At 44.1% G+C, this 19,198-nt stretch overlaps 1 protein-coding gene across 1 annotated transcript; it reads left to right on the top strand.

Annotated features, from left to right (window-relative positions):
• Positions 1–380: 380 nt before the first annotated feature.
• LOC115084983 (matrix Gla protein-like) lies at positions 381–18,665 on the top strand. Its single transcript, XM_029590474.1, has 5 exons — positions 381–512; positions 4,843–4,978; positions 13,077–13,112; positions 17,498–17,570; positions 18,264–18,665. Exons 2-5 carry the CDS (start codon positions 4,918–4,920, stop codon positions 18,400–18,402), a joined length of 309 nt encoding a protein of 102 aa, XP_029446334.1. The 5' UTR covers positions 381–512; positions 4,843–4,917; the 3' UTR covers positions 18,403–18,665.
• Positions 18,666–19,198: the final 533 nt, after the last annotated feature.

Below are 19,198 nucleotides of genomic sequence, written 5' to 3'. Positions count from 1 at the left end.
GAAAGTCCTAGAAAGACCAAATGACCCTCTTTTTGCAAGGCTGGCTACATTCATAGAATCGGTCGTAGAACTCCAGTGTTTACATTGGTTCTGTATAGATATTTTTATGAGCAAAAACCATGGTCTACTGCGTTTTTAGGTCACATTTTATTTTACTTCTAGAAGGCGGAGAATTTGTAAGTAAATCTCCCTCACAGCCTCTTTCCTGCCCAGAAGAGGTGGTGTGTGCTTGGTTAGACACCTCACCCCAGCTTGGCCCAGTGCCCATCAGACACCCAGCGTCTGCTGTCCCTGCTGCCCTCACTCCATCTGGGTCTGTGGTTTCCTGCCTGAGGGAGGGAGATGTGTTGTGGCCAAAGCAAGGAGCTGGGGGTGGGAGGAAGGAGAGGATATAGGATGAAGGGAGTGGGTTCATCCATTAGTAATAAATAGACTTCCTCTAGCTAGGAGAAGGTATCTGAAGGCCTTTCCATCAGCAGCACAAGTGAAGCCAGACTTCAAGAGATTTTCCAGTAAGTATCAGGCAGGACCAGTTCCTGCTTTTACTTCATCTTATTTCTTTCATGTAAAAATTGTTAAGTGAAATTAGTGGTGGGGAAAAGTATCTGACTTTTAGTCCTAGAAACGGAAATTTTCCATTTATCCGCAGAGCAGCTGCAGCCCAGGCCACTGCAGGCCAAACCACCCTGTGAGCATTAATCTACCACCCTGGAGAGGCCAGCTATAATGATGAAAGGACTTCTGTCTCCATTGCCCGTTCCGTATTTGGTCTCCCTTTTAAGACCGATAGCTATGTTAATTCATAACCAGCTGTGATTGTACTTGTGCACTAATGTTCACAACTCTCTACTGTAGACTGGGCTGAAACTCCTGGGGCACAGTACTCAAACATAAGGCACTAGAGTGACTTTCAAGTAGTACAAGGGTTTTGGTCACTCCAGAGCTGGGATGGGCTCAACTACTGTGGTGACAAGCTCTGTATCCCCCCTGCCAATCCACTGAGACTTCCTAGCCCCCTTTATCATGGGGTGATGTCTCCACTGACCCATGGCGCTGTCGAGGTTCAATCACCTCTTAAGGTGGAAAGCTTAATTAAGGGTACTCTGTCCACTGTAGTTGGGGCTCTCAGAGTAGCGAGAGTGCAGACAATACTTTATTTGCTGAGATCTGGCAGCCAGAGTTAGACCGTCAGGTAGACTGCAGGCATGAAGGGCAATCTAAGTCTAGCAATTCAGACCCGATTGTACAGCCCAGGACTCGAAGGCGATAACTGATTTATGTTTTAAGAGCATCTCAGGTAAAACAGAGAGAATATTAATTAAATTTTAAATTGCAGGTCGCTTTACTTATGTATTCTTCTCCTTTATAAAATAGTTCCTCAAATTCCCTGTGTCAGTCTGTAGTTCAGACCTGCTTATTTAAATGGGACTAAACCTAAAAGAGAGTCAGCATGCGGCATCTTCTGTACGACTGAAGGAAGAGTCATCCAAGGGAACATGATGGTCTGGGGAGAAGGGGAGGCAGGCAGCAAGAGGGGGAAGGCGATACGAATGGGGGGAAAAATTCAGAAACTTAAAGGGACAGAAGCACAGACCCAGAAAAAGGCCCCAAGAGAAAAAAAGAAACAGGCAGGGAGAACAATATTAAGAACAAAAGGGACTCAGAGCCTTATCAATAACATTGGGGGTTTTTTTTTATATCACCACAGAGTAAGAAAAAGTCCTTTTGAATAAGACCCAGAGAGAAAAGAGGAGGAAGAGTGCAGGAGTAGAGACAACAGTGTTAATACCACTAGCTTTTCTATATTTTGTAGTTTTATTTACAAACATTAACAATATTTCATGGCACAGAGTGGGTCTTTGTTAATTTTGGGATAAGAGTACAATAGGATAGATCAGGATCTCTCACAAGCCAGGCAGACTGAACCACTATCTGTGCAGGCATTCTATCAAAATCAGCATTCAAACTGAGAGGTTCCAGGAAAATCCTGCTACGTTTCTACCTTCCATTTCAGTATATTGTAAAGGTCTGAAATATTTTCTCCTCAAGGGTCCAGTATCCCTCAGTTTGGACACAATATGAAACATTGCCAGTTATAAGCCCTGGATTGTGCATACAGTCAGTTGCATTGCCCTATTTTCAATAGTAGTAGAAAGCCATTTCATAGTGAATGGTTCAAATTCTAAGAAAAATGTCTTTCAGTGATTTATTTTTATAGTTTCCTTCTTTCTTTGTTCTCTATCTCTTTCCTCTCTGTCTGCTCTCCCCTCTCCTAAATTCAGTTCCCTACACTGATGTGGTAAGAACACAAGATCTGCTAATTAAGGGGGTCCTACTTATGAAAGTGCACCAACTGTGCACATTATCACGTAATTGTAATGCACATGTCAGCAGCACAGCTAATGCATGGCTCATTAAAGGACGCAACGCTTTTAATGAATTGCGCATTAAAAGCACTGCCTTTGAGCACAATAAAATTGCACGTTTAACACGCAGTTTTTAATGCATAGATCCATTTTACATCAGTGGCCTTATTAGTGTACACAAATACGATAATGCAAAATGCATTGCATTTAAATGAGCTGATTAGAAAGAATTTTGCAAATTTATCAGCTGATTTAAATTTTAACACAAAAAGCACATTAACTGAATTAAAACTGCATTATCATTAACATGAATGCATTTATACCTCTTTAGTCTTAAATGTCTATTCAGAGCAAACACAGGTGTTTGACATATATTAACACAGTTTAGTAAACAGGCCCCTAAGTGCTGGAGCAATTCAGTCTGTTTCTAATACGCTTACTCTGACTAACCACAGCTTGCCCCTGTCAAAGGCAGGACGCTGAGATAGATGGACCTGTGCTCTGACCCAGTACGACAAATCATATGTTCAAAATAACAAGATGCATAATCTGATGTAAGTGGAACATTGCTAACATGACTAATGAAGAAACGACCATTACACAGTTTAGCTACATGAAGTAACCAGAGCAATAGTAATAGTGAGAATACAATGCTTTTATCATTCACCACATTCTAAATTGCATTTCATAATATGTAAAAAGAAGACAGATTAATGGTCCAACAAGCAATTTCTTGTTTTCGCTGTTGATACCAGGATTGTGCTGGGGAATCTTTAGAAAGAAGAAAACAATGAACAGATTAATTTAAATATGCCTTCATATACATATTCTTTCATTCTCTGTGTATGTGGGTCTCTCTCCTTCTGCACCATAGTTCCCTCTAAACTGAGCCTGTCAACGATCGCTCTTACATTTCGGAGCATCGTTCACAGGTTTTACTTGGTCGCTCATTTGCTTTTTTTTTTTTTTTGTGCTATATAGAGAAAAGTTACGCTAATACTGGCACTCAAAAATCATTCGTTTAAAAAAATTGTTGCTCACAAAAAAAAAAGTGCACACACCTAGTCACTTCTTGGAGGGGGTATTGCTCTGTGCCACTTTTGATCCTGGGCCTATGCCTGTATGTCTCTGAGCCTCCATCTAGATCTCGAGGCTCTGTTTCATTGGTCCTTGTAAGTCTGCACAGAGACTTAACTTCTCCCCAGTACCATGGTGACCTGTGGAATGTGTGTGGTTTCACAGTTGATTTTGTCTAAACCAATGAATGATTTTTCACTCTGTCATACTTGTAAGGGTAAGTGTACAATATGCACTGCCCAGCTGGGAATCTAAGAGGGTGAAGAACCCAAGTGCCAGGAGATACAGTATAAAAGAAGTTAAAAAAAAGGAAGGATAGGTGGAATCTTTTTTGAAAACCTCTCGTACTCAGAAAATAGTATCTCACTCACTGTGAACCTGTAAGAAAGTCTGGGATTCAGTTCTTCTCCAGACCTAGCAATAGGCAAAGTTTAAAGAGGGCTCTGCTTCTGGAGAAGTTGAGAGGGAATATTATACACAGCAGAATAAGCACAGAAAGTCAGATCCCCGCTTATGCCAAGCGAGCCAGCCTGCTGCTTTCAGGGCAGGACCGTGATCCCTGAGTGGAACAGTGTGCGTAAGGGAGATACTCAGGGTTGAGTTAACATGAAAAATACACCCCACTTACCCCCCAGGAAAGGGTGGCCTCTCCAGGTGGTGAGGGCTGACAGGGCTACCGGGCTGTGGGTAGAGAGCAAAGACTGTAACTCTGACTTGGCAAATGAGACTTGAAATGAGACTTGAAATGAGATGAATGCCTCTTTTCTGAGACACATGCAGTGCAGTGCTGGCCTGAACGCGTGCCAGGCTCCTGCATTCCAGGAGAATGTTGAAACATTTCCGAACATGTGGAATTAAGATGTAATCTCTCTTCGAACTACAGTTCAGTCCACTTAACGATGAAAAAGTTTAATCCTCACGCTCGGATAGCTTGCAAAGAAACCTGTCCTCTCTTGCCTCTCTCCTTTATCAAACATCCATTTTCTGCCCCCCCCCCCCCCCCCCCACTCTTCTCTTCTCCCACTAAACTCTGACTACCATTTCTGGCCCTCAACAGCTCCTTTATCTCCTCACCTATCTTTCTCCGCTGCCCCTCAAGTTTTCACAACCTCACCTTCTCCTATCAAGTTGATATTCCTTACCAAATCCCAGTCCGTCCATCCCCCCCAATCACCAAGTCTGTCTTCCTATCCTTCCCCCTTTCCTGTTGCCTCCCCTTCTCACTCTCCACCCTTCCTTCCCCCACCTCCACCTCTTCCCTTTCATCTCCGATTTCTTGCACGGCATTTTGCAACATCCTTATGGTTGGTACCAGCCCATACCTTGCTGGCCCCTGGAACCTCCCCCAACCACTAAGCTGCTGATTTTATGATAAACACAACCCTGTTAAAATTCACAGGATTTTCACAGCTCAGGCAGAGAGCCTCAAACAGCTTTGTTGGAAGGAGATACAACCAGCTAGAGAGAGGACACAATGAGAGCCCTGTTCATCTTTGCCCTCGTAGCCATCCTGGCTGCTGTGACTTTCTGCTCCGGTAAGTACAGGCTAAATAAATATTCAGATAACATACCGTATGGATAGAAAGGAATTTTCTCAGTTTTCACTGTAATGCACTAAAGTTTGCTTTCCATGACCACCGACTGAAAAAATAAAAACAAGTTTTCTTATAGAATAGAATTGCGGAAAGAATTTGTTAGGTGGCTGGAATGAAAAGGGTCAGGTGCATGGTGACACAATCTGCCCCGGGGAAGGAGGGAAGAAAGGTGCCACTACTGCGGTGGCCCCTGCCAGCCAAAGGGTTAAGTCTCAGAGGAGGCTCCACTGCAGCCCTCCGAGCCAGTCGGGGCATAGGTGGTATCCGGCTGCTTGATTTCTTGGGCCCAAAATCACTTGTGGGCCAGCCGCGTTACTCGCAAACCTACCAGCTCCACTGCTGCTGAGCAGCACTCTTTCTAGCGCTTTCTGTCACGCACACACCATAATAAATGTATGTATTGGTGAGGCGATGGAAAGCATTCTGCAGAATCATTCTGAAGCCTGACAGTGGCCACATCTCATTTGAATGCCTACTGATGGAACCTGGCGAATAAAACTAGTCTTTATAGTCACATTAGCCACCGGGGGGGACGACTGGATTTCTGCTAAACTGTCCCAGTGAATGGTGCTCAGACCTGGCTTCCTAGTTAGACGAGGCACCATGCATGGTTAGAGATATATATTTCTTGTGCCAGTTTATGCTTGCTATTGATCAGTTTTAGAGCAGGCTGCATTTTGATCTCTAATGCAACATGGACATTCTAGCAGAAGGAAACTCTTCTAGGTGCTCCTGCACTGACCCATGATGATGAAAACCCTGCCCTGTATGTTTTGCAGATTGCAAATCAGGACAGAAAGAATGTTACACATATAGCTTTCGGATGAGTCCCTGTGCTTTACTGGGGGACGAGGGGGTGGGGGAGCTCTGGGGTCACATCCTTTTTTATAGGCGTGGAGGAGTAGCTTATTGGTTAGAGCAACAGGCTGAAATCAAGGGAAGCCAAGCCAGGGCTCAAATCCTGCTTCGACCAGTGATCCTTTTTGTGACCTTGGGCAAGTCACACCATCTTCCATTGCCTCAGGTACAAACTCAGATTATAAGCTCTCTGAAGCAGGAACCTACATTTAATTTTCACCTCTAACCCGCTGAAGTTAAAACTGCAGTACAGTTACAATCAGTGTTAAAACATTACTTCATTTTAACTTTATTACCCTTTAGCCTCCCTTTTGTAATGCTCATTTTTAACCACCATGCAGAGTGCATATCATTAGCTCATTACATTAGAAGTTAACTTTATTTTTAGCACGATGTTTAAAAACTGTGTGCTGAAAACTGAGAGGATAACTTTCAAACAGCTGCACACGCCCCCATGTATGCATGTATATGGGCATGCGAAAATCCACCCATGTATTTTATAACCTGTGCATATATGATTTACGCCAGTTATTAAATTCGCACAAATGTACCCACAACTGCGTAAGCATGTAAAAAAAAAAAAGTGCAAATACATATTGTACTTATACGGATAACTTCCGATATATTTGGCTAAGTAGCAGCAATTATCCGGATAAATTCCAATTTATCTAGCTATGTGGCATTTTAACCAGATAAATCTGAAAACACTACTTATCCAGCTAAATAAGATAGCTGGATAAGTAGCTCTATTTCCGACTTATCCAACTATCTTACTTATCTGGATAAGTAGCTCTATTTGAGACTTATCCAACTATCTTACTTATCTGGATAAGTAGCTCTATTTGAGACTTATCCAGCTATCTCACTTAACTGAATAAATCGAATAAAGCTACTTCTCTGGCTAAGTAAGATAGCTGGATAAGTCTCAAATAGAGCTACTTATCCAGATAAGTAAGATAGTTGGATAAGTCAAAAATGGAGCTACTTATCCAGCTATCTTATTTAGCTGGATAAGTAGCGCTTTTCAGAATTATCTGGCTAAATAGCAGTACTTATCAGATAAATCAGATCTTATCTGAATAAGTGCTGCTACTTGGCTGGATAAATCAGAATTTATCCAGATAAGTGATGTACAACTGCTGTTCTCGCAGATTTTTATGTTGAACTTTAAAAACATACGTGTGGAGATTTTACCCTCATAATTTACATGCATTTACCTCCCATAAATCAGGTTTTACGTATGTAAGTCGGGAGATTTTTCTAACATGCGCACGGCTATGAAACAAGTTCTTACTCAAAGATGCAAAATGTTAAAGCTGTTGGTGCCGAATTCCCCCAGCAGTACAGTAATAGTGCACCTTCACCAGGGTTGTTGATTTTGGGGGATTTTACTTTATCAATCCATGGAATCAAGGAGAGCTCCAAGCTGCAGGCAGTGCTGACTTCTTGCAGCTGCCAATACTTGCAGCAACACTGCGGCGTCAGTGGCTGTTGCTACAAATGCCAGCAGTTAAGTCATTGCTGAGTCCTGCAACTCCTCTTGAGCTCCACTGATAACCAAATGAAAATCCCTGTCATCCAGAAGCTCTTAACTACTCTCCCCCTACACTCTCTCCCCTCCCCAGATTGCTCCGCAACACTCTCTCTTCCTCCAGTTCATCCCTTTCTTTCCCCCTCCTTGTCCCCTTCCAACATTATCTTCCCTCCTCCCCAGCTCATCTCCCTTCTGTCCATCCCTGTCAACAACCTTCTCCTTCTCCTCCACCGGCATCTCTCCCCACACACTCTTGCTCCCTTCTCCCCACACATTCCTTCTGCCTGTCTTCTCCAACACATCCCTGCTCTCTCCACCAATCTCTCCAATATAACTCCACCCACCCCCACCCCCAGTGTCTCTCTCACACTCACCAGCCTCTCCCCGCTATTAGACTCTACTAGCCACCCCAGCACAACTATCTTCATGCAGCACGCATCTCTCAGAATTGTGAGCCACATAGGGCCTGAGCTCTCCTGCTGCTAGAACAGCGCAGGAGTCCGGGTATCATGCATGGCCTACACTCTGAGAGCCACACGGTGCAGGAAGAAAACAGCACCAGTTCCTCCTCCTGCCACCCATGGGCACCCTCTCTTTGTGCAGAAGCAGCTGCATGGGTTCTTTCACCTCTTGTCAGCTCACGGAGCCATCTCTTCAAAACCTCTGTGCAGGAAACAGTAAATTCTGCACCAAGGGGAATCTTTCACAAATTCAGCACTGCGCAGTTGTACAAAATCCGCCCCCCCCCCCCCCCCCCCCCAGGAGTATAACTTTAATGGTCATGTCTCTTCTGAAATATGGCAGCAGTATCCTCTGTGGTAATACAGAGGTCAATTCACCCCCAGGTGTTAGAGAAACAGCAACTTTTCCCAAATATCTCCTGCTTTCAGACTCTAAAAGATATTTGCAAAGGCTCCTATACAAAATATTCACAGCAAACGCTCCTGCACTCTCTGTTGTCCGGTCCCGCTCTGCCTCCTTTCCCACCCATAGCTAGTGATTCAGTCCTCACACAGGTTTTATTCACCTCTTAGAGGCCTCTATCCTGAATACTCCAGCTCAGACAGACTAGGGCGAAGTCTGGCTGGGTCGCTCTTTTGCCTGATTATTTCCTACAGGGAGGAAAAATGAATCTTTTCATTTTTCTTTCCTCCCACGGAAAATCATCTGAGCTGGCCCGTGACAAACTTTTTTTTTTTCCTAACTCTATCAGATTCCACTGGAATGGAAGCCAAACAGAAAAAAAGGTTTTAGGAAAATGTTTAAAAAAAAAAAAAAAAAGGCTCATCTGAGGCCGTTTTCTGGTCTTCTTTTAAAGAGCTAGCATCCGGCCAGCCTGTTGCTCAATGGCAAACTCTGTTATGCGGGAGGTGTAAGGTCAATTGCTGAGCCAAAACCCTGCTCCCCAGGTCAGTCAGAGGGGAATCCCAGCCACGCTTGCAATGGCGACACCTAGTGGCTGGGACATAGGGTCACATTCACCGGGCTCTGTAAGAAAACTGTGGTTTATGGCCCCTGGACCAAAAGCTGTCACTACAGTGACTGAGCTAAATAAGCTGAGAGGGAATGTAAAAAAGAGGAAATATCTTCGGGCAGTTGGGAATAAAGGTTCATGGTGCTGTAGCTCAATGGATGACAATCGCGACTGAGATGGAGATCCAAAGGAGCAAGAAGAAACTGTGAGTCTATTAAAAAAAAAAAAAAAAAAGTGTGCAATGATTTCCACAGCACATCATGGCACTTGTCTGTTGAAAAACCACATTGATCATCCCACTTTGCTCCATAGGGTTCTTCCCTTGCCCCTATATTCATCCATGTTTCTCACAGACACACAAATACACACTATCAGGACCTCCCCTGTACCCAGGCACTCACACCTAGCATTCAGGCACACACAGACACCACTAAAATTGCAAACACACCAGAAGTCTAATAAAGAGACTATTCATCATTAAAAATAAAAAGGCAGGAAAAAGTAAGAGTCAAATTTTGTTGCCTCTTCCCAGTGGCAGGGCCATAAATTGGGGTGAATGGTTTCAAATATAGTTCTTCTTCTGGTCATTAGCCAGGAAGGCAGGGGTCACACAGGGTCCTAGAGGCACTGTCCATTCAAAGACCTAGAGCCCCAGGAGTGGGATTCTTCTGATGGGGCTAGAAGAATACATTTCTAAGGGTACAGGGGGTGACTCTCTCTCTCTCTCTCTCTCTCTCTCTCTCTCTCTCTCTCTCTCTCTCTCTCTCTCTCTCTGGGTGTTCTACTCCAGTATATATTTAGTGGATATGAAGGCCAAATAAATAGTTGGGACATTTTGCAGATCTTCAGTCATAAATATTTGGCAATATACATACTTGTTCTTGAGAGATCCAGTTATTATCTCAGTACTCCATACTTCTCTTTCTCTACAGTATGCAGGTGTCCTTCAGTATTTCAGCTCCAAGATTATCTCATCCTCCAGAGCATGGAGATGTAAGAATCCCAAGTGGGGAGCGGTATGCTAGATATGGAGAGAATTCCCTTCCCAAAAATAGTGGAGGTCCAAATGGTATCCCCACACTTCACAACTCCCAAATTTAACCCTTCTCCTACAGTGAAAACTCTAGTGGAGGTCTCCAAATGAACAAGTTCTAACTCACAATTCTCCTCTTCAGGTGATAAACTCACTCTCCACTCAGTGGGCAAGACTCCTTTCTTCCTCACTTCTGGGCAAGAAGGATGCCTGCAAAACTCCGCCCCCCCCCCCCCCCCCCCAAAAAAAAAAAAAAGCAAATCTTCCCAAAAAGGCAAAAACCTGCCTTGAGCCACCATTAGTCCATCCATAGGTTGCAAGCCCAAAAGTACAGCAGATTCTTCTCTACTCCTGGCCTTGCCAGGATATGAACTTCCCTCAAAAGTTACTCCCCCAAGTCAAGGACTAGGTATTTTACAGGAAAAACTTCCAAAAAGCAAATCCAAAAAGCTCTTACTCAAAACCTGGAACACCCTTAGTAGACAAGTGGTGTAGCAGCAAAGAAACTGCCCCCATGACCCATCCTATGCAATGCAAAACCTATGTCATGAAGCCTTGCCTACCAAGAATAGGGGAATACCCCACTCAGACAAAACAGCCCCTTCTCCTTCACCTGCCAACTCAAAATGCCACACAGATCTATCATGCAGCCTGCCCTTCAGCAAACTGGAGCCTACCACTGCATTTGCTGTAGCAAATGGTTTGCTCCAGTCCTACATGCTCTACCCAAGTTCTGTTACTAGGGCCATCTAGTGGAGATCTCAAGGAGTTGCTATTCAAAGCGGAAGGGAAGAGTTCTTCCTCCAATGCTGTGAAGGGCCTCCTCTACCTCCTCAGTTTAGCAGAGCATAAGCATATCTGAGTGAGACTGAAAGATAAAATAAAGGCCTCTCATTCCAGATGTCTCCCAGATACATCAGTGAACAGTAGATAAAAACAGGTGAGAAGGCAGCACACACAACTCCAACTCAACAGGGGCGACTTTTCACTTCCAGAGAAAACTCCATAGATGCATCCAATAGCGGCATGTCTGGACTGCAGTACACTAGCCCTTTGAAAAGGTTGGTGCATGTTTGGGATAGTCAAGGAAAAAGAGAAGGAAAAGAAAATCAGATACAAGGAAGTTACAGTTACACTTGGAAGTATGAAGAAAGAATGAAGTCAGGTCTCTCCCTAGTCTCTATTCTTGGCTGAGCCGAATGTCCCCAAAATAAGCATGGCGGCCAGGCCTGCACTGGCTCCACAAAGCAGGAGTACAAGTGCCACCACGAGACCTAGCAGCTGAGCACACTCTGTGCCATGATGGAGCCAGCCCCCTAGGTCAGAGATGCTTATTTTTCAAGGAGGCAGGGAACAGAAGTACTGGGATAGCTTACTTGCAGCCTGGCCGTGAGCTCTCCTTGGCGCCACACCGGCAGTGCAGTCACAGCAAGAAAGGTGAATGAGGAGGAAAAGGGGGCCAACTGGCCTGCACTCCATGCTACAGCAGTGCTCCAGCCTCTGACAGATAGCCCAGGCCAAGAGTCAGAAACAAAGCAGATCTGGTCATCTTCCTTCCCACGCTGCCCTGCTACTGCTGTCTCCGAGTACACACACACAGCACCTGGCACGTGCTTTTCTGCTGTGCCTGGACACTCAAGGACCACCAGACACCCAAATGTGATGTTGGAGCGGGGGGGGGGGGGGGGGGGTGGAGATAAGTGTCCGGCACTAACATCTCACATCCCACCTAGTCCATCGCTGTCTCTGCCTGAATGTTCTGTCTGAATCATATTTCGGACCACACTGTCTCATGGATGAGTGAGGCGGGCCAGCAGCCAGCCTGATTGATTGCCAGCTCAGCCCTGCTGCCTCCCCCTAGATCCGTGGAGCTCTAGGTGGCCCCCCCAGTCCTTCGACCAGCCCTGTGTGTTGTAGAAGGCAGCAGGAAGTTTGCAAGAGTGGGATGTATAAAGGCAAACCCTCTCTATCTTGGTATAACTGTTGGGGATGCAAGATTGTTGATACAGTGATGGAGACTTTGTGGGTGGCATATAAAGTACCAGTGGACAGTGCTCCGAACCTTGCTGGCCTGTGTATGCTTAATCTCTCAAATCTTTCATGGTCCATGTGCTAAATAATCAAGCTGGACACTCAAGCAGGGTGTTGCAGATCAAAAGTTTACTGTAATAAGTCTTCAGTGGTTATCAAATGGCACCAAATGCATGTCCTGTTAATTATATCCATGACCAACATAAATTCCCAATTCCTCTATGTCTATGCAAGTGTCCCTCAGTAGTATGGATCCAAGGAAAGCCTTCCTTCCAAGGTTTGATAAGTAAGTAAGGCTTCCAGCTGGAAAGGGGCACCCTAGCTGACTTTGCTCTCCCTTTTCTAAAAACAGGGAAAATACTTGAAGTCCAAAATGTTCTTATAAAATACTCCAGTACTGCTAGTCCTTTCTTTTTCAGGAGAAGAGGCTCCTGTGGGGATCTCCAGATAAAATCCTTTACATTTATTCACTCTTTCCTCGGATGTTAAGTTTGATCTTTCAGGATGAAAATTCCCAAATCAGCAAAGCAGGGAAAACTCCTCTCCTTATTCCTGGGCAGGAAGGGTGACAAAAAAAAATGTCCTCCCAAAACAAAACAAAAAAACCCAGACACTCAAGAATCTTCAATCCTTCAGCAAAACACAGAGTTACACCCTCCAACTACTGAGTGAGGGATGGGAAAATGGGGCTCTCTCTTCCTAGCCTTTTTCAGAGCAGGAGATTTTCCTTCCCTGAGCAGGATTAGAGGATTCAGAAAGAGCTCAATAAATAAAGTCCAAAATCCTTAAACAATCCAAAAACTCTGAGGCATGCTTAACCAGCCAGGCTGTGAACTAGAAAAGTGTATATAGGTACTAGCCCAGTCAAACTGAAACAGGGGAATAAAGAAAAAAGCTCCTCTCTCTTCAAACTCCAAACAAAAATGCCGCCGTGATCTAACACTTCACTTGCACTTAGCAGGCAGAAACCTATCACTCAGGGGAACTGTAGCAAGTGGTTTGCCCCACTCCTAACTTCCTATTTCAGGCTTTAAACTAGAGCCAACTACAAGTAGAAATATAGAAAGGAAAATCCTGTAACATTCTTTTCCTTATTTTGTCTTTCCAGATTCCCATGAGAGTTATGAGTCTTTCGAGAGATACAGTAAGAACATTTCTCAACCTCTTTGTCAAAGTCTTCTCTTCCTTCACCTCTCCCCATATGTTCCCTGCAACGAGGACTCCCACCAGCAGGAGGAGTCAGAGAGCAGCACACCTTATCTGCTGCTGCCACCTCCTCTTCTGCTGGCTTCCCGCTGAAGTCGGAACTGTGTGGGGCCCCTGTGTGGTTCCAATCTCAGTGGGACACTGGCAGAAAAGGAAGCAGCAGCAGTAACAGGTAAGGAGCGCTGATCACCCAATGGAAATGATCCTGGGGGCCCAGGGGAGCCAGAACAGGTGGGTGGTAATGCCAGGGGCTGGGGAGAGTGAAGGCAAGGTGGTGATGTTAGGTGGTGGGGAGGAAGGCTGGGAAGTGGTGGTTAGGGGAAAGAAAAGGAAGGGAAGGGAATGTGGTGATACCAGGAGATGGGAGGGTAGGGATGATGCTGATGTTGGGGGGGGGGGGAGAGAATGGACGGTGGTAATGCCAGGAGGTTGGCGATGGGAAGAGAAGGGATATGATGCTGATGCCGGGAAAAGGGGGGGGGGGTGGCTGGGGGAGGAAAGGGAAGTGATGCTGCCAGGGAGTGGGGAAGGGAGTGATGCCAGGAATAGTGAGAGAAGAGTAGGTTAATATTTCAGAGGATGGGAGGAAAAGGATGGTGAGAATACCAGCGGTAGGGAGGGAAGGGATCAGGTAGGGATGGTGGTAATTCCGGGGGGGGGGGGAGGTAAGAGAAGTGGTGCTGCAAGGTGGTGGGGAAAGGGAAGAGAAAAGAAAAGAAGGTGATAATGTCAGGGGGTCAAAATGTGGGTGGGATATGTTGGAATAGTGTTGATGTCAAGGGATAGGAAGGAAGGGAAGTTGACTGGAGGAGTAGCCTTGTGGTTAGAGCAGTGGGCTACAAACCAGGAGACCAGCATTCAAGTCCCGCTGTCACTCCTTGTGACCTTGGGCAAGTCACTTTACTCTCCATCGCCTCAGGTACAAACTTAGATTGTAAGCCCTCTGGGGGTAGGGAAATACCTACAGTACCTGAATCTGCTTTAAAGTAGAATATAAAAAATCTAAATAGATAATGCCAGGGATATGGATAGTATGGTGGAGGGAAGGTGATAATACCAGGATGTGGATGGAGGGAAGCTAATGGTGTTCCATGACAAAATGAACCCAGTGCTGGGAACCAAAATTATAGAGGGTGATTGTCAAAGGCATTTCAATGTTTTGCCTGTTATAAAACGGCCTGCCTTATATGCAGATTAACCTATTTGTGTATATGTGCCCGGACTGAGCAGAGGCATTCATGGAGGTGGGAAGAGATTGCACTTATGTGCTTACCTTTTAATTTTCAAAAGCAGGAGCATTACATTTCCTGAAAAATTCCGATGTACAATTTAGCAGTCGAAATTGTGTGCAGGTAGTTTTGGTGGGATCATTTTCAAAAAGGAAAGTAGGCATGGACTCTCCCTTTGAAAACTGGTGTAATTTATGTGTGTATTTGCCGTCCAGTTTATGTGAACGGTTACAAAATGACCCCATTCTGTATTTTGTTGATGACACCAGCCTGGTTATAGTTGATTGAAAAAAATCTAAATAGCTGCAATGGTATTCAGCAGAAGCCAACTAATGTGTTATTGAATTTTGCATAAACTTACGCTTAGGCTGTGCTGGATTTTCCTCTTGTGCTCGTGCTGTCTGCAAGGCTTCCACAGCCACTACCAGTGCAATCCACACTGCTTCAGCCTGGCTTTCTCACCAGGGATCTTAGGATTTGAGACTGTAATTCTCTAACTCAGAAGTGCCTAACTTGAATCTTGGAGGGCCACAAACAGTTCTGATTTTCCAAATGACCAACTTCTGCAAATTAACTTGGTTTTCAAACCAAATGCATGCAAATATGCCTGACGAATATTATTTGTAGAGTCCTAAAGCCCAGAGTTATGCACCTCTGCTCTAGTACTTACACTAGAGATTCTACTGATGAATGAAAGAAACAACGTCCCTAGCTGACCAAGTAAGAGAACACCATCTGTTTTAACCTGGCTGCTCATTTCTCTCCCTTTACTATTCCTCCCAGTCACAGTATAGTATGTAGGACAGAACTGCACCACCCTGGTCCTCATGGGCCGCAAACAGGCCTACTTTTTAGAGCAATCAATTTATCCAGGTTAATCTGGTTTCCAGCCCAAATGTAGGCAAGAATGCCTTATGAATATTCATTGTGGATGTCATGAAAACCAGGCCCTTGTGTGGCCTACGAGGACCAGTGCTGTACAGCTCTGTTGCAGAAGATTTGAACAAATACAATGTGGCATGGCCAGTGGTGATATGGCTGGCAGTGAACCACTATAGTACAGACTACAGTGACAGAGGGAGAGTGGCACAACCTAGCTGATATGGAAGCTCATGAGTCACTAAGTACAAAAATACAGCAGCAGAGGGATTTATAGGGCAGTGAGTACTTGTTTCCAAATTGCAGACCAAACAGCCTGAAGTCAGTGCTGGGCAAAATAACTGAAACTATTATAAAGAACAAAATTACTGAACATATAGATATACATAGTTTAATGGGACAAAGTCAACACGGATCTGCTACATTTTGTTTTTGAAGATGTGAATAAACATGTGGATGAAGGTGAGTCAGTTTATATAGTGTATCTGGATTTTCAGAACGTGATTGACAAAGTCCCTCATGGAAGACTCTTGAGGAAATTGAAAAGCCATGGCAATGTTCTATTGTGGATTGGGAACAGATTAAAAGATAGAAAAGAGAAAGTAAGATAAATGGTCAATTTTCTCAATGGAGAAAAGTGAATATGTAATGCCCCAAGGATCTCTACTCAGATCACTGCTTTTTAACATATTTATAAATTACCTAGAGATGGGAACAACCAGTAAGGTGATCAAATTTGCTGATGATACAAAATTATTCAAAGTTGCTAAATCACAGGAGATTGTGAGAAACTGCAAGAGGGCCTTGCGAGACTGGGAGACTGGGCATCCAAATGGCAAATAACATTTAATGTGGACAAGAGCAAACGATGCACATAGGGAAGAACAACCCAAATTATAGCGACACAATGCAAGGTTCCATATTGGGAGTCACCACCCAGGAAAGGGATCTAGGTGTCATCGTTGATAAGCGGTAGTGGCCAAGAAAGCAAATAGAATGCTAGGAATTATTGAGAATAAAACAAATATCATAATGCCTCTGTATTGCTTCAGGATGTGACCACACCTTGAGTATTGTGTGCAATCCGGTTCACCGCATCTCAAAAAAGATACAGCAGAATTAGAAAAGGTATAGAGAAGGGTAATCAAAATGATAAAGGGGACAGAACAATTCCCCTATGAGGAAAGGCTAAAGGTTAGGGCTCTTCAACTTGGAGAGGGGAGATATGATAGAGGTCTACAAAATAATAGATGAAAAGACACCCTGTGTAGTTGCAAATGAATTCTCATGGCACCATAACTCCATAGAGGCCGGTTCTGATATAACTGGAAACCCAAAGAAGCGACAGGAAACTTCAGGACCAAAAAAAATAAAAAATGAAAATCCTGACTTTACAGCTTATATAATTACAGTAGTGCTGTCATCATTCCTATTGGGTATTTTATGACCATTTGGTAATAAACCATTTGATGAGATGGTAAGTTGCTGGCAGCTTATTTAAAAACAGTGAGTTGCCCAGTTCACCGAACTATACCAATGTGTGTGCACTAAGCTGATGTACAGTCTCCTGTTTATGGCAAGCATCTGAAAGGCATGCACTGGTCACAGGTCGTGCACTGAGGAATGAGGTTTCAGGGGAGTTCTCACTCAAGCTGCAATGGATTGAACACTTCCAGCAAGTTTCAAAGAACAGACTTAGAAAATATTTTAAAAAGTGAATGGCACAGAAAGTGACAAAATTTCACTTTGAGGTCATAGGGCATTCTGAGAGAAAGACAGTCTTCTTCCTTTCCCTACATGACTTCTTCCTTCTGTCCATTTTTATAATTCACTCAGCACAGATTTCCTTGTTCCCTCTTCTCCGATCAGTCTATAAATTGGTGAAACCAAGTGCACAATGATTACAGAGCCACACCAGGGGTGAGCCCTGTAATCATTCCGTATTCTAAAATGTGATTCCATCTGCTTTGATGAAAGTGCATTTTTGAGTTATCGTTTTATTTATTTATTTATTTATCGAGTTTTATATACCGTCGTTCGGTCTCACCATCACAATGGTTTACAAAGTTTTGTCTTAGATAGATCGTGATATTACCACTTATCTCAAGGCTATTCGATGTCTACCTCTCTCTTTCTAATATGATTTCTGAATAGCAGTTTTCCAATCCTGAATGATTTATTACAGTTGCTTTTCTTATTTTATCTCCCCTTTTAGACCCCTTCGTGAACAGGCGAAATGCAAACAATTTTATAGGTGCACAACAAAGAAAGGCAAAAGCAAATGAACGGTAAGTTAAGATTTGCCTGATACCTCCTCTCAGCCTCCTGAAGACTGTCTTCTAAGGATATAAAGACAATATGGGGAATGGACAGGATTAAGTGAACATGGGGCTGTATTTACCCCACTCCCAGTCAGTCCCACTAGTTGCTGGGACTGAATGACCTTGAGGACTGAATTCCCTTCTCCTCTCAAGAGAGTTCTTCCTCTAGATCAGTGGTTCTCAACCCTGTCCTGGGGACCCCCCCAGCCAGTCGGGTTTTCAGGATATCCACAATGAAGATGCATGAGAGAAAATTTGCATATGCTGCCTCCATAACATGCAAATTTTCTCTCATGCATCTTCATTGTGGATATCCTGAAAACCCGACTGGCTGGGGGGGTCCCCAGGACAGGGTTGAGAACCACTGCTCTAGATCAAGGCTGGCATCCATGTGTGAAATAATATGTTGGGCAGAATCCAGGACTCAAGAGCTTCTCTTTTCACCCCAGAAGAGGGTGGCTCCTTCCACTGGGGCTGGGGCTTCACTGAACAACAGCACTTACGGGAGAAGTCTGGTATTGACTGAACAAGGAGACCAAACTCCCCCTTTCACCTCAAGTAGGAGTAAATACGTCCCAGAAAGGGCCAGTGCTCCTTGGTGGAGAAGTATTAGAAGAGTGAGCCCTCTTTGCTGAGTTTCCTCCCTTTCTCCCCTTACAGAATCAGAGAACTCAAGAAAAGCCCCAGAGAACGCCAGCGAGAAATCTGCGAGGATTATTCCCCATGCGAGCTTTACGCCATGCGACATGGATACCAGAAAGCCTACAAGCATTACTTTGGTCAACTGCGGGGCAAGTAAACCACAGATAACTCCGAAGCCTGCCGGAGGACACAAAAGCTCTTTTGAAAGTTATAATTGTAACTGCATGTTAAGGTCCATTTCAACTGATACTAAATGGTTTTCCTTGTTTTCTTAAAGGTTTTGTGTCTTGTATTTTATATAATAGAAGAAGCTTTTATTGCCAACCAATCATATTTACTTTGAATATAAATTGGCTTGTTTTTCATTCAACTAAAATACTAATGCCACAATTTCAATAAAGATTTCATCTGTCGTGTGGACCTTGCCTTGCTCATTTCATTGCTAGTTACAATAATAAACAATTGTTTGGAGGTTTTCATAATCGGGTGTGGAAGGAAGGGGTGAAATGAGTACTTTGTCTCAAAAATGTGTGCGGTTCCTAGGTAAAATGCCCTTTGCATGTAGACTGCCTGTCGATTGCACTGTGTGAAGAAGGAATCGTTCATTGCATGGATGTACAAGGCAGGCAATACAAAACTGGCATCACCAAGTCTCTGTGTATAGGGAAAGGAGAGGGAGACCAGGCAGGGGAACAACCCTGGACAAAAACTAAACTGCAAGCACAGAAACTTTGGAAATCAAGAATTTTATTTTATCATTTTCAATATGTATATTTTCTTGTAATCCGCCGAGTACCTTGGATCGTGTGGACTATCCTTTTTTTTTTTTTTTTTTTTAATTAAATAAAGAAAAGAACGAAAGAAAATCAAAGGCCAGGCTCCCGGCAAAGAATTCAATGTGACTCAGTCCATGCCAAGTCACGCCAACTCCTGACATCCCAGGAATGCTCGAG

This window comes from Rhinatrema bivittatum, chromosome 2 (genome assembly GCF_901001135.1).
Source record: "Rhinatrema bivittatum chromosome 2, aRhiBiv1.1, whole genome shotgun sequence".
NCBI lineage: Eukaryota > Metazoa > Chordata > Amphibia > Gymnophiona > Rhinatrematidae > Rhinatrema > Rhinatrema bivittatum.
The sequence above is the reverse complement of the archived record's forward strand: the minus strand, read 5'-3'. Positions and strand labels throughout refer to the sequence as shown.

Bases quoted from the DNA above. Each gene is read 5' to 3' on its own strand.
- LOC115084983 (XM_029590474.1), top strand. From the start codon at position 4,918: ATGAGAGCCCTGTTCATCTTTGCCCTCGTAGCCATCCTGGCTGCTGTG. The intron at 13,113-17,497 runs GTAAGAACATTT...CTCCCCTTTTAG, and splicing joins TGAGTCTTTCGAGAGATACA to ACCCCTTCGTGAACAGGCGA. The intron at 17,571-18,263 runs GTAAGTTAAGAT...CTCCCCTTACAG, and splicing joins AAGGCAAAAGCAAATGAACG to AATCAGAGAACTCAAGAAAA.